Genomic DNA, 26,332 nt, shown 5'->3' with positions numbered 1-26,332 from the left:
TATATATTGAACTTGGAGTGCTTGGATAAAACACTAGAAGAAAATATTTGTTTTTAAATCTCGAATTTATTTTTTTCTTTCAGTGGAGGAAGTGCACTCCTGTTGTTACAGGATTCTCAGCAGTCTCTACATTCTTGGCACCTGCAGTTGTACTTTTATTGAGAGGTAACCCTCTATCAAGTATTGTTTCACTCAAAATGGAAAATTCTGTCAATATTTGATTTCTCTCATTCCAAACCCATATGCTGTATTTTCTCATTTGATCACAAAAGGAAATGTATAAGATAATGCATCTTTTTTGTCTTTATTCGTGTGTGTGATCACCAAAAAAATAAAATAAATAATAATCATCAAAAATGGATGATAGCTTTGGGCAAGGAAAAGCCCCTCTATCTTCAAATCCCGCTTTGCCATCACAGGAATAAATTATATTTTAAAATATATTAAAATATAAAACAGTTATTTTAAATTGTAATAATATTTCACAATATTTCTCTTTTTATTGTATTTTTAATTAAATAGTTCCAGGCTTAATAAGCCTCTTTCAAAAACATTAAAGCATCTTACAGACCTCAAACTTTTGAACAGTAATTTAGTAAAGTTAAAGTTTGGGGTCTGTGAGATGGTTTAATGTTTTTGAAAGAAGTCTCTTATGCTTATCAAGCCTGAAATTATTTCATTAAAAATACAATAAAAACTAAAATGTAATATTTTGAAATATGATTATAATTTAAAATAACTTTTCTTTGTTAATATATTTTAAAATTGAATGTATTCCTGTGATGTCAAAGCTGAATTTTCGGCATCATTACTCCAGTTTTCACTGTCACATGGTCCTCCAGAAATCATTCTAATATGCTGATTTGATGGTCAGGTAACATTTCTTATTATTTTCAGTGTTGAAAACAGTTGTGCTGCTTAATATTTTTGTGGAAACCATGGTACTTTTTTTGGGAATATTTTGATTTAATAGAAAGTTCAAAATAATAGCATGTATTGGAAATATAAATCTTTTGAAAAATTGTAAATGTCTTTACTGTCACTTTTGACACAATTGAATGTGTCATTGGTGAATAAATATTTTAATAAAAAAAAAAAAAACTACCAATGGCAAGCTTTTGAACGGTAGTGTTGCTATGCACTGAAATTCTTGTAACTTTCAAATTACCTTTCAATGCATTTCAGACATGGTCACTATGAACTGTATGGAAAATAGCTGCGTAAATAATCTACTAAAAACTGTTGTGTAGGGAAAAAATAACAGTATACTGGTTTGGACAGACATAATAGTGAAGAAAATTAATTTTTGGTTGTCCTAACCCTTTAACAAATGTATTTTCTTTAGGACATTGTGTTACTTTGAGTTTTTGGCTCTTATCATTTTATTCTGATTATATATTATGAATGCTTTATTAATGTTCGGTTTGTCCTTTTGAAACTTGTGCGCTCCATAGTTATTAGCTCATGTCTAGGTTTGTGGTTCATCTGTCAATCAGCCTTTATCTTTGTTTTGATAGGCAGAGGTCAGTCTTTGGGGAGTGTCTGGCTGCATTATCTGCAGCCTTTCCTGTGTGTTTCTTGGAGCTGAGTGACCTTCATTCCCTCTCCGACACCATGAGTAATGAAGAGAGTGAAGGTAAAGGCAAGAAAAGTTCAATAGAACACATTGTGCTCATGCTCATGCTGCCGCATTCAGTTTTTCCTCATGGATGTTGGTGTGGTCTTTCTAGCTGAGAGAGCCTATAGGCTCCTCCCCAATTTGCAGGAGGCTTTCTCAGAGATCGAAGAGCTCGCAGGGACAGGGTCCGCTGCCCGCCGTGCCCTTTTAACAAGGGTTACGGAGGTGACGCTTCCTCTGCTGTGTAGCTATGTGTCTAGATGGGGGGAGGCTGGTAACCAGGCATCCCAGGAGGGCCACTGTTCCTCTGTCACTCCCCAGCATGCTAATGCCCTGCTGGGTCACATCCTCTCCATCATCCACGCCCACCTGGGGACCGCAGACAGTGCTTGGATGAAACGCCTCGCAGGTGAGCTGGTATCGCTAGAGAAGTGAATTACTAGATTATGATCATCTGAGATTTTAATGTGACATTATTTTAGAAGAAACAAAAACTGCAGTGCAAGTCATCTAAACTTTGAGACCAAGTCCAAATTACATTGGAAAGTTCACACAAGTAAAATATAAACGTCAAATTCAATAACAGAGCATTTCTTCTAGTGTTTGGCCAGCCTATCATCAGCAAGGCAGAACCACACCTCTTGAAGAGCCACTTTCTGCCTCTGATGGACAAGTTAAGGAAGAGGGCGGAGTCTGTGCTGCTGGAGGAGGAGCATTTGAAGACAGAGGGGCGTGGCGATGTCTCTGAACAGGAGTTAGACATCCAGGAAAGGTTTACCGTGTTGGTCCAAGATATCTATGCTTTTTACCCTTTACTCATTCCATTTGTAGACCTTCACAGGTGAGAAAGAGTGTAATGTGCAATTTTTATCAATTATTGAAAATCACTCTTGGTTATTGGTTAATCTGCTTAATGTTTGGTATTCATCAGAATGAGTTGGCTTAGAGAGGCGGACGCAGATGCTGAGAAGCTTTTCTCCCTCGTAGCTGAAGTCTTCATTTTTTGGTCTAAATCTCATGTAAGCAGCTCTCAGCCATGTTTATGATATTTAATATTTTCCTCTTAAAGGGGTCATATCATGAAACAAGTTTTATTTTACAGTATATAAGCAAAAGAGTTTAGGTTCAGTTGTCCTGAAAAAATGAACATCTTTTGAGGCTAAAGTGCACATTGCCGTGGCATGACATGCAAAAGAAAAATTGGATATCATGGTGGCCACGAATTAAGAATTTGTTCCCATGATTTATTCATTTGTGGCCATGTTTTATTAATTCACTCCCTTTACTTGAAAGGCTCCCTAAAAATGTCCTGTTCTGAAATCTGCCATCAGAAGACGGCCATCGCATAAAACATGGTCATTCACATTTACATGTCAACGATGCCTATTTGAACACTAAATTCAAATGAAATTGAATATAAAAAGAAAGATATGTCCCCTTAATATCATCAGTCTGTAAAAATTTACAATATAAAATTAATATAGTTTTAAAATTAATTTGTTGACACTTTTGTACCTTTCATACATTTATTACATTCTTTGTTCTTTGTTTTCAAACCCCTTTTCCCCTATAGAATTTCAAATGGGAAGAACAGAATTTTGTTGTTCAAAATGAAATCAACAATATGACATTCCTGGTGAACAGCAGCAAAAGCAGGATGGATAAGGTCTCTTTTCATTTCACTAATACTGGATCATTTGTTGTGAACAGATGCAGTTTTTCCCTTCATTTAACTCATTTATTTGTCCTCATTTCTTACTCAATTCTTTGAAAAGAAATTTATCTTTGCCTCTGTTAATCTAGAGGCCCAACAGGGACTTTAATAAACATCCAAGTCATTATTCAACCCAAATATGCTGTTCAATAATTGAATGAATCTAAATTGAATGATTGTCCATTAGGGAGGGGTGTGCAACCAGGAGAGGAGAAAGGTGAAGAGGAAGGGTGATCATTACTCCACACACACCTCTCTCATTGTGGCCGCCCCAAAAAAACTCCTCTCGGTTGCCTTGAATGGATGTTGCCATGGTGTTCAGGACCTAGTCACCCATGCCAAAAGCCGTTTCTCTCAGGTACGCCTATTCATACTGATCAATAATGACAGTGTTTTTTTTCTTGACATCTGAAGCATTCGTCTGTTTCTAGAGGGACACAGAGGATGAGGTCCGGGCATTCATTCGAAGCAACCTGCAACAGGTGAACCAGCAGGCAACCTGTGAAAGTGCTGATAACATCCTGTGACGAAATTATAATTTAAGTCTCCTCACCTCACTTGGTTTAATTTTTCTTTTTTTGCCAGGATCTGTGTGAAAACTTAGTGGATCCCCTCAGTGTTGAGAGGATCTTAAGCATCGCTTGTGTTCTTTTCCACCTGGATCAGGTTAGACTGGGAATAAATAGCTGCAATTGATTGTGAATGATGATTGACGGCACAATGGCAAAGCCAGCATGTTGTGTGTCACCATATCAGAATTGCTGTGGACTATCAAATGTAATTTTTGGGTGAATTATTATTTTAAGGTTGTGCCACAAATACATTCAAACTTGAAACAGTGAAGTTCAGTGGAGAACTTTGACTAATTCTTTTGTGTGTCTAATTGTGTGGTTCTGTTCTAGTCATTGATTTACATAAAGTTGTGTTTTCTGTAAGGTGGAGCGCCCTCAGAAGAAGAAGAGGGCAGTGTGGCATAAGATGTTATCTAAGCAGAGGAAACGGGCTGTAGTTGCTTGTTTGAGAATGGTTCCTTTATACAATCTCCCGAGGTATGCTGCAAAGAGAGTTACGACAAATCCATTTACTCTTTATATTGCATTATGAATTACCCAAGTAATAAAAGCTGAAAAACTGCAGAAATACTATGTTATTGAACTAACCTAGATAAAGAGGACATTTTGTCATTTTCCTTTTGTTTCAATGGGCTGAAAACAATATGAATGACTTGCTTTTAACGTGAGATTTGTCTCTTTCTGCAGGCACAGAGCAGTGAACCTTTTCCTTCAGGGTTATGAGAGAGTTTGGCTGAAGGCAGAACATGATTCACCTGAGGACAGACTAATTGAGGATTTGGCTGTGAGTGTGTTTCTGATTGGCTGTGTTTCCCAGTTGAGATGTTGAGTCATGATGTTCATGTGTTTGCCAATCCAGAAGGCTAATTCACCACAGGTTACCTTGGGAATTTTGTAATGGGTTTTTAGAATTGCAGTTTTCAATTTATGAGTACAATTAATATTACTTATAGAGACTTTCACATGTTGTATTGCAACATAAATTAGACGTTGGCACACTTAAAACGAGATTGTGTGCTTTAAAAACATGTTGCTAACACATTGAAACTACCACGATGTGAGTTTATGAGCTCATTGAATCTGACAATGTTTTAATCCTTATATAGCAACTTAAAAAACACATACAATAAAAACAGAGTTTTGAAGCAGTAAATACATTTGTAATTTTACAAAATATTTTGGTTATACTTTATTTGGATGGTCCACTTTAGACATTCTACTAACTATAAGTAACTTTGCAACTAAATGTCAGCTAACTCTCAGCAGAGTATTAGTAGACTGTTAGTAGACTGTTAGGGCAGAGTTAGGTGTTAAGATTCAGGTTTAATTTAGATGTACTTGCAAAGTTACTTATAGTCAGTAGAATGTCTGTTGGGGGAGCATGACAATAGTGTTAGCAGATATTAAGCAGACAGTCTACTAATATTGTAATTTGACTATACATATCTTTTTTAAGAAATGGTTATGGTAGGTTTAGAGGTAGGAGTGGGGATTAGCATCTTAATATCATGTATTATTATCATAATTCTGTATTATTATCGTAATATTAATGTAATTCTTCTACATATTTGTGTCCATTTCTTTTTATGTTCTTTTTAATATAAATCACATTATGTTACATTTACATTATCTTATATTAATTATATTCATATATATATATATATATATATATATATATATATATATATATATATATATATATCACCAAGATTCGAATCTGAGTTGATGGGACATATTCAGGTGTGCTTGAGACAACACCTGTTTTGCAGATTTGTGCTGTTGTGAGGGATTCTATTCAGGGGGTTGAATAATTTTGAGACTGCAGAAGTCATTAAAAGTTGCATTTTCAATTAAGGCTGTAACATAACAAAATGTGGAAAAAGTGAAGCGCTGTGAATACTTTCCGGATGCACTGTATGTCCCATCAACTCGTATTCGAGTTCGAGTCTTGGTGCTAGTCCGATGTGATCCTACAGTCATCCTGTCATCGTTGTGATTATATTGATCCATCTCAATGGCCGTCTTCCTCTGCACCTTGTACCCTTGATCTTTTCAATCATAATATCCTTTTCCAGTTCCTTCGAACTGTGTGATGACAGACTATATACAGATATATATTACCCTGAGCTTTTTATACCCAGCAGAAAGCAGCTTATGTAGAGATCCTAAAGGAGGGAGCAGAGCAGAGAAACATCATTGATCCACTCCATCAGCTTATCAATCTCTTCAGTCAAAGTGCCTTGACAGAGAGGAGGTTTGTATGCGTTTGTGTATGTTGTATATGTGTGATAGTTTTAGCATGTATCAAGGCTAACCAAAACCATTTTAGACATAACTTTAGCAAGTATTTCACCTCTGTTCGAAAACTCTGGAAGATGTTCTACATTAAAAAGCAACCTGACCAACTTGTTTTATAAAAGGCACACAGATATCCGGCTAACACTCACAGTTGACAAGTTTACAAATCAGGACAAATGTTATGCAGAACACACAAATATTGGTTGAAATGGTGCATTTTTAATTAGAACTGTTTTCTATCAATATATTTTGCTTTGTACTAAAAAGTATACATTTATACCCAATTCTGTTATTTCTCATTGCGTTCTGAGATTGCTTGATACTGTATGTGAAAGACACATCTAATGATGATTTTGGTCTTTGCATTGGCTCATACCTGAAAATAATAAAGGGAACAAATCTTAACTCATCTGGTTCACTCTTGTTGTGTGTATGTACAGTAAACTTGAGGAGGATGACCTGTACATGTGCTATGCTGACATCATGTCCAAGGTAAGAAGCACTGCTAGGACTTTCTGAGTAAAGTTTTTCATTTTTGCCACAAAACATGATGCATTCAAGTTGAACTGTAACTCTTTCCAGAGTTGCCAAATTGAGGAAGACCAGGATGAAGATGGCCTGAAATCATTTGAGGTGAGCAATGGAAATAAATAGGGTCTGAGTTGGTATCGATTTAATTTTAGAAGAAAGAGCTGAAATTGGAAAAGCAGAGGATGCTGACATAGTTATGTACTGTACAGTACTCGGGTTCATTAATTATGCTGTCAATGATTGACTTCAGAAATAATAGACTGAGAAACAATTGGTATGTTTTATTTCTTAGTGAATTGATTGAGTAACTAATTATTTGTCTTAGGAAAAAGAGATGGAAAAGCAGAGGCTGCTGTATCAGCAGGCCCGACTTCATGAACGCGGAGCTGCTGAGATGGTCTTACAGAACCTCAGCGCCAGCAGAGGTATCAGTCAAAATGCCAGCCTGTTCCTTCATCATCTTCCTGTATAAGGCAGGGGTTTTCAAACTGTGGTCTGGGGATCCCCAGAGGGCCACAAGCGGGTCCATAGAAAAAAAGAGAAAATAAAAAGTTGTCAAAGTCAACATGTTTGGATATTATAATTTTTTCAAAACAGTACGGTAATTCTTACATCTATTGCATTTTTATTCTGCTTCCTAAAACTGGCCATGAGATATTTTATTCTGTTAATAACCCTATTTTTACAGTAATATTTCAAATCTGTTTGTTAGCAAGCAAATAAAATATTATTGTAATAATGTATTTTTCAATGTAATATTTTAAATATTAAAAGTCTATTATAATGACAAAAATAAAGTGAATTGTTTTTGAATCATCACCATATAAATGGTTCTTATATACATGAAAATATACTCTATAACTAACCACCGTTCAAACGGTTAGGGTCAGTGAGATGTTTATGAAAGAAGTATCTTATGCTCACTAAGGCTGGATTTTTTTTTTTTTTTTTGTAGAAAATGCATTAAGAACAGTAATATTTGGTAAATGCAGATGGTAAATATCATTACCATCTCAGGAATAAAATATAATAGAAAACAATTTTAAACTGTAAAGTTACATGATCCTTCAGAAATCATTCTAATCATTCTGTGTTGATTTGGTACTGATCTGATTTGGTACTGATCTGGAAACATTGCTTATCAATTTGAAAACAGTTTTCTCAGGATTGTTTGATGTTAAAAAGAGCATTTATTTGAAATAGAAATCTTTTATGACAATATAAATGTATTTGCCCTCACTTCCATGAAATGTTAGAAAAAGGGTTCCTTGCATCATATTTATGGGTTCCTTGGCATCAAAAAGATTGAAAACCCCTGGTCTAAGATACAGGTCACCATTCATATCTTAAAGCCAGCTGGCTGTGACTTTTATTATTGTCAGCACTGTTAAGTTGGATGTGATATTTGAACCAGGTGATATGGGGCCTATGGTAGCAGCCACATTAAAGCTGGGCATTGCAATCCTGAATGGAGGAAACACGTCTGTCCAGCAGGTAGGTTTGAAAAGGTCAGGCTGGATTACAGATGATTGGACGATAACCTAAAACCTCAAAGTTTTGACATTTAACACCAAAACCAACTTTTATAAAACAAATTCTTCATTCTCTCTATTGTTAAATTCTTTCTAGAAAATGCTGGATTACCTGCGACAGAAGAGAGATGTTGGCTTCTTTCACAGTCTGGCCGGCCTAATGCAGTCTTGCAGGTTCGGCTGCTTTTTGCTAATGCATTGTGAGACATTTCCCTGACAGAAAGCAGTTGCTCAAACCACCTAAAAGTGGAGAAGTGCTTTGTTCACTCATTCCTCTCAAGAGAGAGGAACATCCTTTTACGTAACTTTTATTCCTTACAATCTGTTCAGTTGCTGTAATTGGAAGTGTCTGTTGAGTCTTTTTGTTAGTTTGTATTATAAATAAAATAAGAGCATTGTGTGTTTGATGTTGGTGTTATGACTCCGCGTGTCACAGCGTGCTGGATTTGAACGCATTTGAAAGGCAGATCAAAGCAGAGGGTTTAGGAGTGGGTGCTGAGGACAATTCAGGTACATCACTGACATCCACAACAAAGTGCTTCTTTTAGGAATGCATCTGTCAGAAAAGGCAGAATTTAGTTTTTATTGACATTGATTTGCCTGTATTGCATTTTGCTTTCACCTCCCCTCTCTCTTTCTCAGGCGACAGAGTAATGGCAGATGAACAGCTGACTTGTGATCTTTTCAGATTCCTGCAGCTTCTTTGTGAAGGCCATAATACTGGTTAGAACAAACTTCTTTCTTTTTTTTTTTTATAGTGCAAGGTACTTTTGTACCTTTGGTTGCCAAAGTCAGAAAGTGAATAAGCCATTTTGCAGATTAATTTCCCTGAAGAGTGTAAACAATGGTCCAGCATATCACAATTTGCCTTGAGCAATGGCAGTATAAGAATTACATTACTGCTGAAAAGTTGTGTTCAATTTCTTTTGAAAGGAAATAATTTTATTCAGCTAATGTTTCTTGAACAAATCGGCCTATTAGAATAATTTCTAAAGGATAATGCAGCTTTGCCATCACAGGTAAATACCATACATACATTTTTTTAAATTCAAATTCAAATTAGTCTTTAAAAACTAATTTCAAACATGTAAGAGCTTTTAAATCATATGGATTTTAAAATCGGAATGAAACAGAAGTTGCTATGGTCTTTTTTTTCCCTATTACGATGTGTATCTGAGTGTATCTGATGTGTATCTGAGACTAAATTTAAACAGTATCTCCTCCTAGAGCTTTAAATCCACTACCATCAAACTCGGGACAGACCTTCAGACTGTTCTGACTCGGGATTGAACTGATCAGACTTCGTTAAACAAACGATCAAAACTGAAAAATCCCATAGACTTTAATTGAGGATGTCAAAACTTTTATACAATAACTATAATAGAGTATTTAAGCTTCATCCACCAAGTGTCTATCACTAGCAAAGCCTAGCAACTATCTTAGGACATGCTAGGAACATGCTAATTCATGCTAGCAAGAAAAAATCATGCTAGCAATGAGCTAATTCTTGTTGTTTTGTTATTCATCAAAAAGGAGCTGAATCCACAACATTATGAAAGGAAAAACAATCTGCACATTCTGAATATGAAATTGATGGTGTTAAATACACATAAAGCATGAGATTATTCATTCTGATTAATGTACTAATCTAATGTAATAAAATCAACTGACAATTTGAATTTGCACATATTAATCTTATACAGCAGGAATGTTCTGTTCTGTTTTTACTAGAGGTATCTGACTGAAATTTCCCCTACAGATTTCCAGAATTACCTGAGGACTCAAACTGGAAACAACACAACGGTCAACATCATCATCTTCACTGTGGATTATCTGCTTAGGGTCCAGGCAAGCTCCTGAGTCATGGACTCAACCCCAAACACAAGTTTCTTACATTTTTCATTTCACCTGTCTGTAATATACATGAAGAAAGACTGAAAAATGCTTGTTTGCTGCTGCTGTTTCAGCACGGAATAAAGAAGGGCCCAAAACAGTGAGACAGAGCTTGTAGCCAAATAATGTTTCCATAAACCATTTGCCGCTGACAGGCCACCTCCATTTCATTTGTCTGATACTGAGAATGATTGATGGCCTCCTATCTGCAGGAGTCCATCAGCGATTTCTACTGGTATTATTCAGGGAAGGATGTGATTGATGAGCGTGGTCAGCACAACTTCTCCAAAGCCATCAGCGTGGCCAAGCAGGTGTTCAACACGCTCACTGAATACATTCAGGTAAATGCACACAAACATATGGTTCAGAAGATATGGGGCTTGTATGAAAAACTGTAAATCTGCTTGGTCAAAATGCAGAGATACTGAGAGATCTTTTGATAACTGTGTGTTATAAGATTTTACATTATTCCTTCCTTTTTAATATTCCATTTCAAATAAATGCCTCACACTATGCCCGTGTCTTCCTTCGTTCACCCAACCACCCTCAGATGTTTCAATATTGTGAAGCAACTCATTTAATTAATCTTTTAATTAACTATTTTAGGGTCCGTGTACAGGTAATCAGCAGAGTTTGGCCCACAGTCGTCTGTGGGATGCTGTTGTTGGCTTCCTCCATGTGTTCGCCCATATGCAGATGAAGCTTTCTCAGGTTAGAGTCTAGACCATAGACAAATTACTTTAAATGTGAACATTTTTTATTGCAAAGTACAAATTTACAAAACTAAAGATAAAAAATATATTGTTTTATGTCTGCAGGATTCCAGCCAAATAGAGCTGCTGAAGGCTTTGATGGACTTACAAAAAGACATGGTGGTAATGCTGCTTTCCATGCTTGAAGGTAGGAGAAATGTTGAAGGTCTTCTCAATGCTTTTCCATGCACTTCCTCTTCTGCTTGTCATAAGTTTGACATTGTTGATTATCCAATAAATTTTAGTATAATAATATTAATGTACTAAGCTTGCTTTCACATTTGGTTGGATTGTTTGGCCCTTTTTTGTTATGTTGGATTTGCCATCAAATATTTAAACATTGGCTCATATAAAAATCGTGCCTCTACCTACATTTTTGTAAAACCTTCTTGGTGAGTATTCATGTAAACACAGTCGGTTATGTCTTAAGTGAACATAAACAGTTGGGAAAGAAATCGGATTCGGAGAAATAGGATACATGCATTAGGTCTTTTAAAGTGACATCAGCCTTATACAGTATACCTGCTACTGTCTGTCAAACAACAAAAGATAAAGAGAAAATCTCTCACTTCTCTTGACTGAAAAACTTTTGCAGCTTTATTATGAATCAATGTATATTTAATTAATGTGAGGACTATGCAGTGTCTTTGATTTACATTTGTAATATGAACAAAAAAACAACATAAAACATATTCATGTTCATGTGTTTCGGATAAAACAAAATGCATTTTTACCACCACTCACAGGACATTTTATTTGCTTTCACTTTGAGTAATCACAAGTGTTGCAAAACCTGCAAAAAGCAACATGATATAATTTTGCAGTTGAGTCTGCCACAATTTTCCAATGAGTCTGGGTTGAAATCTTTACAGAGCAGCACTTGCGCTTGTTTATACCAACTGTGAAACCTTATCACCGTCCATATGAACCACATGACTTTGACCAAATTTGACCCCAACCAAATGAACCTGTAGTTTGAAAGAGCCCTAAGTGTCCTACTGACATTTTAGGCACATTAATGCTCCTTTGTGTTTATAGGAAACGTGGTGAATGGGACCATTGGCAAACAGATGGTAGACATGTTGGTAGAATCGTCCAGCAATGTGGAGATGATCCTCAAATTCTTTGATATGTTCCTCAAGCTCAAAGACCTTACATCATCTGAAGCCTTTCGCGAATACGACCCAGATGGCAGAGGACTCATTTCCAAGAAGGACTTCCACAGAGCCATGGAAGGGTTCAAGCGCTACTCTAAATCAGAGACCGAATTTCTGTTATCCTGCGCAGAAACGGCGAAAAGCGATTTGCTGGATTACCCGCACTTTGTGACACGTTTTCACGAACCAGCCAAAGAGATCGGCTTCAACATGGCGGTTCTTCTGACCAATCTGTCCGAGCACATGCCCAATGATGCCCGCTTGCAGAATTTTCTGGAGTTGGCGGACAGCGTTCTTAAGTATTTCCATCCTCACCTGGGAAGGATCGAAATCCTGGGCAGTGGGAAGCGGATCGAAAGAGTCTACTTTGAGATTAGTGAGTCCAGCCGCACTCAGTGGGAGAAACCACAGGTATTAAACATTAATTTGCTAATGTGCTTTTGTAGTCTACTTATGTGTTTCTTATACAAATCTTTGTAATTGCATGTTCTCAATGATTCAGGTTAAGGAGAGCAAACGGCAGTTCATCTTCGATGTTGTGAATAAGGGCGGAGAAAAGGAAAAGATGGAGCTGTTTGTCAACTTTTGTGAAGACACAATCTTTGAAATGCAGCTTGCTGCACAAATATCTGGTTCAGAGAGTGGAGAGGAACTGAAAGCAAAGGATGACAATGAGGAGAAAGACAAGGTAGAGACGAATGAAAACCTTGTAGAAGACTCAAGATGTTTCTCCATAAGGAACATCAGAAAACACATAAAGAGGATAACCATTAGGAATATTATCTCAGCGATCTTCTCTTTCTTTCAAAACATTCTGCTGTTTATCACTCATGCCTTTTTAGGTCTGGTTTGGTTCTGCCTTTATCTGCTTTACCACATCTTCTTGAGCGGATGGATTATTGATGTGGCTAAAGAGATGAACCTGGCCGACCTTTTAGGTGACCTTCGGGATCCTACCATGGTTGACGCCATAGGGGTCAGAGAAGGAGCGGTCAGAGAGAATAACGCGTGCCATACACGTGCGTTTTCGTCTCGCGGTAATCTTAGAGGCATGAGTCTAGATCTGTCTGCAGTGTCCAGGGACCCCCAGCTCCTCACAGATATTTTTGGCTTGTGTCTGAAGAAGGAGGGAGGAAAGTACACATTGTCGAGTGGAGACCAACATTCCAGTCTGGATGAATTTCTAAACACCTCCAAATGTCAGGTCAATAGTCTAGAGTATACCAGTGTCAACTTACTGTCAAACATGTTGAATTTGATTTTAGTTCTTCTACTCATGGTACTAGTTACTATACATTTAGTTAATTTTGAAAAAAACGTTTGCCACTAAAGTGGACGTTTTTTGCTTTTTTTTTAAGTTTTGTGTCCACTAAATGGACTATGGTGTTCACTAAATTGACATTTGTGTCCACTTTAAACATTTTTGTACAAATATTTTGACATTTGTGTGGATATGTGTTTTCAGTATGCAAATGTTGTCTCCACTTTGAGCATTTATGTCCAAACAGTGATCATTTGAGTCCCTTTAGTCTGTGTCCTGTTTCCATTTATGGTCATTTACTGCAGGGTTCACCAATCTCGGTCCTGGAGGGCCGCTGTCCCTGCAGAGTTTAGCTCCAACCAGCTCCAACACACCTGTTTGAAAGTTTCTAGTATGCCTAGTGAGACCTTGATTAGCTGGTTCAGGTGTGTTTAATTGGGGTTGGAGCTAAACTCTGCAGGACAGCGGCCCTCCAGGACCGAGATTGGTGAACCCTGATTTACTGTATGTCTGCTTTGTTAACAGGTTGAAATCTGTGAGGATTTTCATGAGGTGCAAGAGGAGGAGGACTCAGAGACTACTGAGAAAGCTTTGTAAGTGCTTCAGATTGGGGAAAGATAAAACTCTGAAAACAGTTTTGACATTTGCTTAAATATAATATATTAATTGAAGACTTTTTGGATCAAAAACATGCACCGTGAGTCTCATCATGAGCATTTTTGAATCAGTTTGAAACACTGCCCTATAGAATCTATATCATTTGTAAAATTTACTGCAATAGCAGAGTGAAAATGTCTTTTATATACTGTACACTACTTTTAAAAAAATATTGGGGTCAGTAAGATTTTTTTGTTGTTGTTGAAAGAATTTCTATTTTAAATAAACAGTTCTTTTGAACTTTCAATTCATCAAAGAATTCTAAAAAACAATGCATCATGGTTTCCATAAAATATTAAGCAGCACAATTGTTTTCAACATCTATAATCATGTGGCACTGAAGACTGGAGTAATGATGCTGAAAATTCAGCTTTGCAGGAACAAATGACATTTTAAAATATACTAAAATACAAAACAGTTATTTTAAATTCTACTAATAATATTTCAAAATACTAGTCTTAATAAGCATAAGAGACTTAAAAAAAAAAAAAACTTAAAAAAATTCTTACAGACCCCAATCTTTTGAACGGTAGTGTTTAAACAAATTTGATATTATAAATTAAATGTAGCCAAATTAATCAAATCAAGTTGGTGAGCTTGTGAATCTGAATCGAATCTGGAAATTGCTTATATAGGCTACTTGTCATGGAGAATGAACATAATAAACAATGTATTTCATAAATAGAGAGCAAGATTACTACACATTCAATGTAACATTAACACAAGATGAAGAATAGAGGAAAATGCTTAAATACACAAGGAAAGTAATCAACAGAACAGGGAACAGGTGTGGACTTATAACAATGAATGAATGACTAGAACTCGGGAAAATGGTGGCAAGAGGTGTGTTCGACTTGAAGCTGCGCTGCGGAGACCGATCGGTGTATTAAACAAAGATTAAACAAGACAGAAACTAGACATGACAGTGACAATACTCAACCATAGTGTGTGAGTAGTTCACCTCATTATTTGATGTTTTTTTTTTTTTAAAACACTATATATTGCAAGATATAGCGTGTATTAGAAAGCACATACTGTACTGTAGATACAAATAGGTGAATATAATGCACTCTGCCTCTGCAAAAATAGGTTCTGCACAAAAACTTTTACACTGCTTATGCAGGCATTGAATTGCAGTAACCTGTTAATATTGCCATCTAAATAATTGTCAAAAGTGAAACAAGTCTAAGATATTGCATTTAATTTTGCAGTGATGAGGATAAAAATAAAGGTGAAAAGAAGTCTAAAAGAAGAGTTAGAAAGCTCAGCTCTTCAAAACCAGACAGAAGTGAAATCCAGGTATCAGCTGTTTGGATTATGATCTGCTCTCAGAAGACCAAACTGCTGGTATGTCTTTCTCTGTCTCTGTTGTTTTCCAGCTGCAGAATACAAGCATATTGTACTAACAGATGTTTAGCCATATGGATCTGAACACCCATATTTAATGTGATGACCTGTAGTAGCTAATGTCTTTTCTCTGCAGAACTGTTTTGCAAGAAATTTCTACAACATGAGATTGTTGGCTCTGTTCCTCACTTTTGCCATCAATTTTATTCTTTTGTTCTACAAGGTGAGTATTGATTTCCCTGCTAAAACATCAGCTTCAATGTTGTTGGACAGGCTTGCCTGTTTTTATGTTTTTAGGCCACTCAAATAACTGAATACTAGCCTGCCCTGGTTGGGAGACCAGCTAGAACAGTTCAAACCAGCTTATTTACAGACATGTTTTTGACACCTAAATTTGACCAAAAACAATAATATAAATACAATTTTTATTCAGGTTTCAGCAACCATTGGTGATGATGAAAATATGGAGATCGCTCTTTGTGACGACAGACCCAAGGGGTCACAGAAATGTTATTTAGAACTAGAAGAGAACAGTGGCTACATGAAAATGATTCTTCGCATCCTGGCTGTCTTGCACACACTCATCTCACTCTGCTGTATCATCGGCTACTACTGTCTGAAGGTCTGTGCAAGTAACCCACTATATTTCTTATGGTGAAACTAAACGTATGTCTTTGATATAGTAAATAAATGTCTCTCTTCTGGCTTTTGTTAAAGCTCTCAGATGTACAGTGGGTTCACAAGTCTGAAACCAGTATTGAAAATATTTTTTTTTTTCACCTTATTTTGCACTTGAGCTGCATGAACCTGATCATCATGTTCTCCAGCAGAATTTGAGATGATCTAAAGAGCATCTTGTGCTTCAATGGAAGCAAGAACATCTGACCGTCTGTACAGAGATTAGCGACCTAGAAATCTGAATCAGAATTATTTCATATTAATTTCGGATTATAATTCTTCCTTTTGTTTTTATTATTTCAAATACAAAAATGTGTTTATTCATTTCCATGTTTAAAAATCTCAGTTTTTTTATAAGGTCTCAGGTGAATAAAACTACCTTTTTTCATAATTTGACCCCTGACAGGTTCCTTTAGTAATTTTTAAGCGAGAGAAGGAGCTGGCTCGTAAACTGGAGTTTGACGGACTCTACATCACTGAGCAACCTTCTGAAGATGACATTAAAGGCCAGTGGGACAGAATGGTCATCAATACACCGTAAGTGTCCATAACTGCCTTATAAAGGCTCACATTATAAGCAATGAAACAATTGCTGACCTTCTATGTGAATTTCAAAATTTAACATTGATTGACGAATTATCACTACTACACAGTACAAATGTTGCACCTCTTCAGGAATATTTTCGGTTTTCTTTGCTGTTTTTCAGATCATACCCAAGCAATTATTGGGATAAATTTGTAAAAAGGAAGGTAAGATGAACAAATGAAATATGTTTTCTAAAAGTTACTTTCAAAAACATTTAAGAACATCATAGAAAGTATCTCACAGCTCTAACATTGTGACATACCCCTGGTTTCACAGACAAGGCTTAAGCTTGTCTCAGACTAAAATGCATGTTTGAGCTGTTTTAACTGAAAGCAACTTACACTGACATATCTTAAAATTTGTCTGTGCCATTGTTTTGTCTCAAGATGCACATCAGTAATGGGTTTTTTTTCTGAGGCATTTTAAAAAAAGCTACTGATATGTTACATTTTTCTTTCTTTTTTCTGTGTCAGGGTATTTTAACAGATTTTTTAATTTTCTGGAAAAAATTACATCAACTCTAAAAACTTGTCAGTTCTAAAATGTTCTTTCAAAACCATTTAAAAACATCATAGTATGAAATTATCTCAAAGCTCTAACATCTCATCTGTGACACTAATTATAATAATAACTAGATTTTTAATAATAACTACCGTAGATTTTCTTTTAATTTTTACATTTGTGCCTGTGGTATTTTAAGAGATTTCTACGTTTTCTGAAAGAAAAAAAATGACGTCACTGTCATGATGGTAGGGTGTTGTGGGGCCATTGCTATGCAGTTGCTAGGGTGTTCCGAGTGGTTTCTAGGTGATTATTTACTGGCCCACCCTTCTCTATGATATTCAGGCTTAATTCCCTCTTTCAGTGTCATTCTATGGGATGCTTCTGCCATGTGGAAATTGTAAGGCCAGTGGCTTAGAAAAGCAACAGCAGACCTCTCCACAATAAGACTCATGATTTGAGATATCATTCGTGTCTGCAGCATGAACCGTGTTGGATGAATTACGTGCCAAATATAATACTTGGGTTCAGCACCAGTAATAATGATCCAATCCCTTGATGTGGTACAGTAAGCTGTGTTATTTGAGCTGCAGGTTCAAACTGTTTTTCTGTTTTTGATTCATTCTGTTATTGCTTTCCGTGCTGCAGGTGATGGCGAAATATGGAGAGCTGTATGGATCAACACGCGTCAGTGAGCTTCTAGGTTTGGATAAAGCTGCTCTGGACTTCAGCTCAGAGGCTCATGAAAGGAAGAGACCCATACAAAAGGGTGTCATTACGGCCCTGTGAGTTACATCCCTCTGCTTTCATTTAGTATAATAATTTCACCAACCAAACCAGCTTCTGTTGAGGGAAATCACCCAATAAGTTCATCTTCAGACTGGCAATGAAAAAAGGATGTACTGCCATCACTTTGTGCCAGTTGATGGCAGCAGTGTTCAATGCGATAGGCTTAAAATAAATTAAATAAATCATTCTCATGTTTTCACAGTTTCAGATTAAACACCGTTGATTTGAAATACCAGATTTGGAAGCTGGGAGTTGTTTTCATTGACAATGTAAGATTCCTGACTCTTTGAACACTCAAAGTGTTATAACAGAAGGAAATGGCAATCAGTGAGTGAAATCTAACATGAAATTGTGTTTTGCTTTCTTTCAGTCCTTCCTTTACCTGGCCTGGTATATGTTTGTGTCAGTTCTGGGTCATTATAACAATTTTTTCTTCGCTGCGCACCTGCTAGACATCGCCATGGGCTTCAAAACACTGCGCACCATACTATCGTCTGTTACACATAATGGCAAGCAGGTACTACGTGTGTGTGTGTGTGTGTGTGAGAGAGAGAGTGTGAGTGAGTGAATGTACTGTGGCCCCAAAATGTGTTTAGACCCTCAAGTCATAATTAAAAAAATATGAATGTCATTATAGTATGTAACAAATAAAAAAATATACTAGACCTAACTGGCCATTTTTAAAAAAAAATATAAATATAAAATATATTGTATGTTTATATACTGGTTTTAAATAACTGTTAACTATTTTAATATATTTTAAAATGTAATTTATTCCTGTTATGCCAAAGCTGAATTTTCAGTTTTCAGTGTCACATGATCCTACAGAAATCATTCTAAAAAGCTGATTTGATGCTCAAGAAACATTTCTTATTTTCATCAATGTTGAAAACAGTTGTGCTGCTTTATATTTTTGTGGAAACAGTAATTATTTTTCAGGATTCCTTGTATAATTGAATATAATGTTCAAAAGAACAGCATTTATTTGAAATATAATTTTTTTGTAGATTATAAATGCCTTTACTGTCACTTTTGATCATTTTAATGCCTCTTTGCTGAATAAAAGTTTTAATTTTATTAATTGAAAAAAATCATACTGACCTCAAACTTTTATTGTGCCATCTTTCTTTAAAATCACTGCCAGGTGGTTTCTTATTTTCTTGTTGTCATCTAATGCAGTAAGATTCGTGGATTTTTAAGTGTGACATGGTCCACTTTTTTGGGTCACTTTATATCAGCGAAGATGAGATGAAAGGCTGTTGTCTGTTTTTCAGCTGGCCTTGACAGTGGGACTGTTGGCCGTGGTCGTGTATCTCTACACCGTGGTTGCCTTTAACTTCTTCCGCAAGTTTTACAACAAGAGCGAGGACGGTGAACCAGTGGACATGAAATGTGATGATATGCTTACAGTGAGTAGCCCCTCTGTCTATTTATCTCTTAGGTTTAGAAATGGTCATGGGTTTGATGTCAAAAACATGAGAGCATTAACATTCAACTACCGTGCAAATGTTTGGGGTTGGTAAGACATTTTTATGTTTTTGCAAGAAGTCTCTTACGCTCACCAAGACTGCATTTATTTGACAAAAAAACCCCATCTCTGGTTACAAATGTAACCCAGGTTCCCTGGGAAGGGGAACGCCATAGCGTCTTGTTCAGCCGCAGTGCAAGTTCCCATTCGAAAGGGAACAGTAATATCAGTAGTACTGTGAAATATTATTACAATTTAAAACAAAGTTTTTCTGTTTTAAAATGTAATTCATTCCTGTGATGGCAAAGCTGAATTTTCAGCATCATACTCCAGTCTTCAGTATCACATGATTCTTCAGAAATCATTCTAGTATGCTGATTTGGTGCTGAAGAATAGTTTCTTACTATCTATCTATATATATATATACATATAACCTATACATTAACCTATAAAGGTTAAAACACCTTGTTTAAATCAGAGAGGTGGTGGAAAATGGTTATATAAAACAAATGTATTACTGTTTTGGTGCATGAATAAAGTAAAAAAAAAAAAAAGAATACATTTTTGTGTGCTTAGTGTTACATGTTCCACATGTACGTTGGCGTGCGAGCCGGAGGAGGGATTGGAGATGAAATCGAAGACCCGGCCGGTGACGAGTTTGAGTTCTATCGTGTAATCTTCGACATCACCTTCTTTTTCTTCGTCATCGTCATCCTCCTTGCCATCATTCAGGGTGAGTGATAGAGAAATTGTGAGAGTCATTTTAGTGAAAGGGAAAAAAACTGAAATGTGCACCAAACTTCAAAAAGGAAAATAAGCCGAAGTTTTTTTTATTATTATTTAGTTTGTCCCCTAACTTGAGTCATGCAGAGCAGCGCTGGAGAGCTTCATTAAAAGATCTCACACTCACATGCTGAGAGGGGTTTATGGGAAGAGATCTGAGGACTGTGTGATGCTAGAAGTGTGTCTGATGCGTGGGGTCAAATAATACTCATCATTCAGATGTTTGGCATTTGGCAACTTAATTGTGTTTGTGACTGGTGAATTGCTGTTGTCATATCTTTTGAAAGGTCTTATCATTGATGCATTTGGCGAGTTGAGAGACCAGCAGGAGCAGGTTAAAGAGGACATGGAGGTGAGTTTTCATTCAACTTCAGTTTTGACTATTTTATCACCCCACTACATCCTGAATCAAATTTATGTTGCCTGTCGTCTTGTGTTCCAATTAACACACTGAATTAATTTATCGAAACCCAAACATTTCCTTAGTTATAAATCAGGGCTACGTTGCACTTGTGAGTTAATATTTTATTTCTCTGTTAGTAAATATGTCATTAATCTCTGCCAGATGGTCTTTGGATTAGACGTTAGTTAAATGCTAATTGATCATCTATAATTAAACAGTGAATGTCACATACCATTAAGTCTGTTTTTTGCTGCAGACTAAGTGTTTTATCTGTGGCACTGGGAGCGAGTACTTTGACACGATGCCCCATGGCTTCGAGTTGCACACGCTGCAAGAACACAACCTGGCCAACTATCTGTGAGTACTAGAGAACTGAGAAAAGGTCAGGTCACTTTTGCCTAATTTCCATCATGTTTTTCAGTCACAATTTTAAAGGCTGTTGTGAGATTAGTATTCTGGTGGAAAATAAGTCTATTGTGCATCTGGTCAGGACAAGAGAGCATGTCATGTGACAAAAAAGGTACTGTGGTGGTACCACAATGGTAATGAAACATGATAATAATGAATGATTAACATATTCATATACCTTTGTATTTACATGGTACTGTACTTCAAGGTTTTCTAAAAAATTCCATTGTATTTCCAAAGCACCGTATCCAAAAAAAACATGAAAATATTGTTAATGTTAATAAAATCATCATAATCATGACCTAAAGTTAAATAAACAATGCCAACAAAGTTTAATCTGTTAAAAAAGTCTTGTTTCTATTTTTATTTGCTCAAAGTGGATAACATTTGTTTTGTGTTCTGTTTGCCCTTTAGGTTCTTTCTGATGTACCTCATAAATAAGGATGTTACAGAACATACTGGACAGGTACAACTTGTATTCACAAATGACATGAATCTTTATTGAAAAAAGATAGATGGATAGTTTCAGAGTGAAAATGTGTACTTAACCCTTAAACAGGCAAGAGTAGAAAATGATAAGCAAAAAATCATTTCATGTAATTTTTTTATATCATCTGGACTTACGTAAAACATATCCAAAAGATTTTTTGAAATATTTGATATATTTTGGATTTTATGAGTTGTGACTCCCAGGTCACGTTGCCTGATTAGGGTATAAAAAAGGACCAAGTCATTAAAGGGGCATTCCACCCATTTGAACATTGTTTTTTATTTAAAGTGGGTCATATATGTAGTCGAAATGTAAAATAAATTTTGAATTTGGTGCCTTCGTGACCGAGGAAAGACAAAAAATAACTTCAGGACGCATTTGTATGAAAGACAACAACTCCCACAATGCACCACATTGCACAGCTCCGCAAGCCACTCCCACTAATCCAGAAAGCGCATATCTGCCTATAAGAGAAATCACTCTTCCGTCTACAAGGCTAGCTACCACCAGAGCTTGAAATTCATTTCACACAAAATGTCTAGTTAGTTGGCAAACTCATTAGTGCATTACTCCTCGTTTGTATTTCTTTCGAAAAGGTGAATTATTGCATGGTACCTGGATGTTCAGTCAGAACATATGCGGTGCGAAACAAGGATAGTTCACAACACAAACGTCCGTGTCCTCGTCTGATTCAGAGATTTCGTCCAGGAGAAATTGTCATAGTTGAAATTCTTTGCCGCAGACGGACTATATCTCTGTGTTCGTAGCGGTTCGTAGTTGCATAGTGAGATCACCGGCGCCACCAGTCCGCCCTAACTCGAGCCAGTCCGGGCTCCTCGTCCGCGGCAGGCAGGTCTTCTGCCTCGGCTGCTCTTCGCTATAATGCGGCTTGTAAAGGTAGCCACAAACACCTGATTCAAGCATCAGACTTCCGAAATCCTCTTCTTCTATATCATATTGAGCACTCTCCTCCGCTATTGTCATAACTTTATATCTGTCTCCACAGCGCCTGTTAGCTTAGCTTCAAACAAGATGGAGGATATTGCTTTCAGTTTCAGAGAGTAAAGTCCCAACCACTGATCTGTAATAGGTCTGTAGAGTGAGCGGGTCCTGCCCCTGGGAAAGTTTGGAGAGATGAGGAACTAGTGCTTGTAGTCTCAACAGAAATCTCCCCCTCTTACACTTCCTCCTACAATGACGCAAAATGACGATTTTTGCGTCATTGTAGGAGGAAGTGTAAGAGGTAAATAACGGATTTCTCCCATCTCAGGGGAAAATGAGAGAGTGTTGCACGACCATTTAGGAGTGTCCCTTTAATCTGTTAACTGGTACTGGCCCACTTGCCACTGCATTTTTAAAACAATTATATCCTATACTTCTTCTGATCTAATGTTGACAAATTATATATCATTCAAAAGCTTACAAACTCAAGATTCAGCCTGTGAAAACTGTTTTGAAATCGGATATAAAAAATGGTACTTTAACCCCTTAACTGTCACCCCCTTTTTGAGAATGGACATTAAAATGCACTATTCAAACTTAAATGGTTGTAATTCGAGAATGCTTTTGGGTTTGGTCTTGTTTAAAAGAAGATACTCAGCAGATTATTGCTGAAGTGAAAGCACTTAAAAAAATTAAAATATGAAAAAGTTATGGAAGTTTAAATTTACAGTAAATCAAATATACTGTACTTAATATTCTTTTATATAAAATATCTATTTTACAAAATATTGTTTACTCTAAAATTGATATAAAATCAAAGCCATATATCTAACCAAGTTGTGTTCCAAATTTGAAGTTGATATCACAAAACTTGAAGTTCCCATGTGATTTTGTTTAGGCGTAATACCAGAAATAGCCACCGGGTGACATACATTGCATTGAATTTAATTGTATGCATTCTGCCGTAACAAATTAATAAATTTCTGTCCAAATATCACTTCTGTCACAAAATATCGAACCTTGAGACTCAGACCTTTCTGACAATATTTTGTCAATATTAGAAAAGGTTTTGATCATAAATTATGAAACATGATTACGCCCAAAAGAGGTGGAGTCAGATAAAAGAATTTAGAATACCGTTTCTATGGTAACATAACGTCCAATTTCAAAACGGTTTTCACAGGATGAATTCTGAGTTTGTAAACTTTCAAATGATACCTAATTTATGATAACTACTAAAATATGTGATGTAATAAAAAGGCGATAAAAAAGATAATATTATATTTTAGAGGATAATATATATATATATATATATATATATATATATATATATATATATATATATATTATACTTTTTAGAGGATAATATTATTTTATCATTTTTTATTGACATACTAGTTTATATGTTTTATTATGAACTTTTAGCATGAAAACCAAAGTTTCAATTATTAAAAGTGTGTGCATCGACTTTTTGTGACAAACGCCAGAACTCCTGTTATGATGTACATTTTTTTGAGGTGCACTCTTGTCATAAATTCATCTATTACTGTTCCTACATAATTTGTAACAAAAAACAGTGCTATAATATCTATTTAGGAGTCTTAGACCTTTCCAACGATATATAGTTTGTCATTATTAGATTAGAATTTAATTGTAATATAGTGAATTAAAAATTAAAAATACAAAGATGGTCAAAATTAGGGTTAATCCCTTTTTTATACCCTAAACAGGCAACGTGACTCAGGAGTCACATATATTTCAAAACGTGCTAAATAACAACATGAACAACATATTAATTAATTTTCTTCTTCAGCACCTTAAGACAATGTTCACAATTAATATTAGCAGTATTATTATTATTTTTCCAGAAGATAAGTAAGTAATATATATTTACTTTCCTCAAAATCTGAATGTCCTCCACCACCAGTAGCCATGTTGGATTTAGGTCAGGCTGACTAATTTATCACACAAAAATTGAAGCAAATCATGTGACCAGCATACTCAAGACAGACCACGCTGTGATAAATGATAAAAGGATTTCATGAAGAAATCATTCTTATGCCCCAAAAAAGACAATAAAAACTATGTGACTCGTGAGTCACGTTGCCTGTTTTAGGGTTAATAATAAAGTATTATGGGAAACCACTGAAAAATGAGTTTGGGATCTGTGAGATTTCCCAAGTAGTTTTTGAAAGAAGTCTCTTATTCTCATCAAGGCTGCATTTATTTGATCAAAATACAACTAATAATAGAAAACATTTTAATGTTTTAAAATACTCTGACTGCTACACTCTTTAACACAACAGGAATCATACGTGTGGAAGATGTTCCAGGAACGCTGCTGGGAGTTCTTTCCTGTTGGAGACTGTTTCCGGAAACAGTATGAGGTTCAACTCAGCTGAAGAAATCCGGTTCAGTTTCTATAGTTCAGTTGGTGAATACACTTTTGAAGTACTGTATGTCTGGGATATTTTTCTGATAATAAGAAACTTGTGTATATTTACTCTTCTGTTTTGCATGCTTGTTTGGTTCTCACTATATTATTCTTCACTACATATTTATTTTTATTTGTATAGCGGCTATCACAATACATATCGTTTCAAAGCAGCTTTGCACAGAAAATGCATGTTTCTACATTACAATTAAGAGTAATCTGTTATCAAAGTAATGTCCATATGGCAGAAATGTACAGTTCTATGATAATACAAATCATGCAGTTAGCTAACATCATTTATTCACTTAAGCAGAAACAATGAGCATGTCAAACAATTATTACATGTTGTGATCATAATGATTGCAATATATGGGAAACTTGTCAGTTTTGTGTGTTGATTCAGAGTTGTTATCTGAAGTCCTGGCAGGGGTTGGCGTCATCTCTTCACAGGTGTTGGGTCATCTGAAATCTTTGTAAGAGTCTGGATCCACACCGGAGCTGGTGTAATCTCTAGTGATGGGCTAATTGGCTTTATTTTATTAATATATCATATGGTTGACTTTAAGGCACTAAGTTGATACTGTAATTTTTGATCGTGTGGAGTTTGTAAGTATGTAAAATGTCACTTTGCAATAAATGCAAGTAGTATAAACTAAAACATGGTATTTCTTTTGCTTGAAAACCTACAGAACTTACTTAATGTTCACAGTAAAAAATACTGGAAATATTAGAATATAACTAGATTTTTATATTATTGATATATCAAACCTGTAGTGTAACTGCCGTAGACCAATAAGAGCTGTGCGTGTAAACCTCACTCCCCTGATCTCAAGAGGCACTCAAGTGACTGACAGTGGCTGCGGTCTTTAGCCTCCTCGCCAGAGACTACAGTTCGAATCACGCTCTGAGCGTGTTGAGGAGAACCGGTTAGATTAGAACAAACAGCGCAGGACTATTAATGCAAGAAATTATATTTTAGCTCTTCCAGGGTCTTGTGTGTCTGATTTTAATAATTTATGGAGAATCTCACTCCCTCATTTGCGCTACAAAAAAACCCCTCTTCCTCAGTATTTTTTCTTGTTTTTTAGTAAAAGTATCTAAACATTCTTAAAGTGATATGTTTGTTACTGCAAGTTTATTTTTGTACCTCATTATAAAACATGAAAAAATGAATTGCCAAAGACTAATTGTGACAGTATTAAGTATTATTGTTTTTGCACAGTGGGATGTCTGTAGTTTGAATTTCATAACCTTCATTTACTCTTATTGTATGCCCAATGTAAACAAGTCCTTTTCCATCCCTTTCTCTTATCTTCTCTCTTCATCCTTCTCCTGCCTTCTCGCGTTCGTCTCATTTTCAACAGCCATTCCATCATCTGTGGTTATCCTCTCTCTCTCTCTCTCTCTCTCTCTCTCTCTCTCTCTCTCTCTCTCTCTCTCTCTCTCTCTCTCTCTCTCTCTCTCTCTCTCTCTCTCTCTCTCTCTCTCTCTCTCTCTCTCTCTCTCTCTCTCTCTCTC

At 36.0% G+C, this 26,332-nt stretch overlaps 1 protein-coding gene across 1 annotated transcript in view; it reads left to right on the top strand.

The window, feature by feature from the left end:
• Nucleotides 1-26,115, top strand: part of ryr2b (ryanodine receptor 2b (cardiac)) — a 74,111-nt gene extending 47,996 nt beyond the window's left edge. The window contains exons 64-103 of the mRNA XM_084096300.1: nt 84-165; nt 1,518-1,636; nt 1,731-2,027; nt 2,219-2,459; nt 2,550-2,637; nt 3,192-3,284; nt 3,520-3,690; nt 3,764-3,814; nt 3,918-3,998; nt 4,269-4,381; nt 4,592-4,688; nt 6,049-6,158; nt 6,643-6,694; nt 6,785-6,835; nt 7,059-7,158; nt 8,148-8,227; nt 8,363-8,439; nt 8,702-8,775; nt 8,908-8,988; nt 10,025-10,113; nt 10,371-10,499; nt 10,765-10,869; nt 10,977-11,058; nt 11,949-12,478; nt 12,570-13,271; nt 13,854-13,921; nt 15,197-15,332; nt 15,469-15,555; nt 15,766-15,954; nt 16,417-16,547; nt 16,718-16,760; nt 17,746-17,882; nt 18,089-18,155; nt 18,257-18,403; nt 19,161-19,295; nt 19,931-20,087; nt 20,425-20,489; nt 20,797-20,897; nt 21,363-21,414; nt 24,687-26,115. Coding sequence (XP_083952426.1) covers nt 84-165; nt 1,518-1,636; nt 1,731-2,027; nt 2,219-2,459; nt 2,550-2,637; nt 3,192-3,284; nt 3,520-3,690; nt 3,764-3,814; nt 3,918-3,998; nt 4,269-4,381; nt 4,592-4,688; nt 6,049-6,158; nt 6,643-6,694; nt 6,785-6,835; nt 7,059-7,158; nt 8,148-8,227; nt 8,363-8,439; nt 8,702-8,775; nt 8,908-8,988; nt 10,025-10,113; nt 10,371-10,499; nt 10,765-10,869; nt 10,977-11,058; nt 11,949-12,478; nt 12,570-13,271; nt 13,854-13,921; nt 15,197-15,332; nt 15,469-15,555; nt 15,766-15,954; nt 16,417-16,547; nt 16,718-16,760; nt 17,746-17,882; nt 18,089-18,155; nt 18,257-18,403; nt 19,161-19,295; nt 19,931-20,087; nt 20,425-20,489; nt 20,797-20,897; nt 21,363-21,414; nt 24,687-24,782 — 5,306 coding nt within the window. The 3' untranslated portion in view covers nt 24,783-26,115. The remainder of the gene's footprint in view (nt 1-83; nt 166-1,517; nt 1,637-1,730; nt 2,028-2,218; nt 2,460-2,549; nt 2,638-3,191; nt 3,285-3,519; nt 3,691-3,763; nt 3,815-3,917; nt 3,999-4,268; nt 4,382-4,591; nt 4,689-6,048; nt 6,159-6,642; nt 6,695-6,784; nt 6,836-7,058; nt 7,159-8,147; nt 8,228-8,362; nt 8,440-8,701; nt 8,776-8,907; nt 8,989-10,024; nt 10,114-10,370; nt 10,500-10,764; nt 10,870-10,976; nt 11,059-11,948; nt 12,479-12,569; nt 13,272-13,853; nt 13,922-15,196; nt 15,333-15,468; nt 15,556-15,765; nt 15,955-16,416; nt 16,548-16,717; nt 16,761-17,745; nt 17,883-18,088; nt 18,156-18,256; nt 18,404-19,160; nt 19,296-19,930; nt 20,088-20,424; nt 20,490-20,796; nt 20,898-21,362; nt 21,415-24,686) is intronic.
• Nucleotides 26,116-26,332: the final 217 nt, after the last annotated feature.

The sequence above is a fragment of the Abramis brama genome (genome assembly GCF_963993115.1).
Source record: "Abramis brama genome assembly, chromosome: 21".
NCBI lineage: Eukaryota > Metazoa > Chordata > Actinopteri > Cypriniformes > Leuciscidae > Abramis > Abramis brama.
The sequence above is the reverse complement of the archived record's forward strand: the minus strand, read 5'-3'. Positions and strand labels throughout refer to the sequence as shown.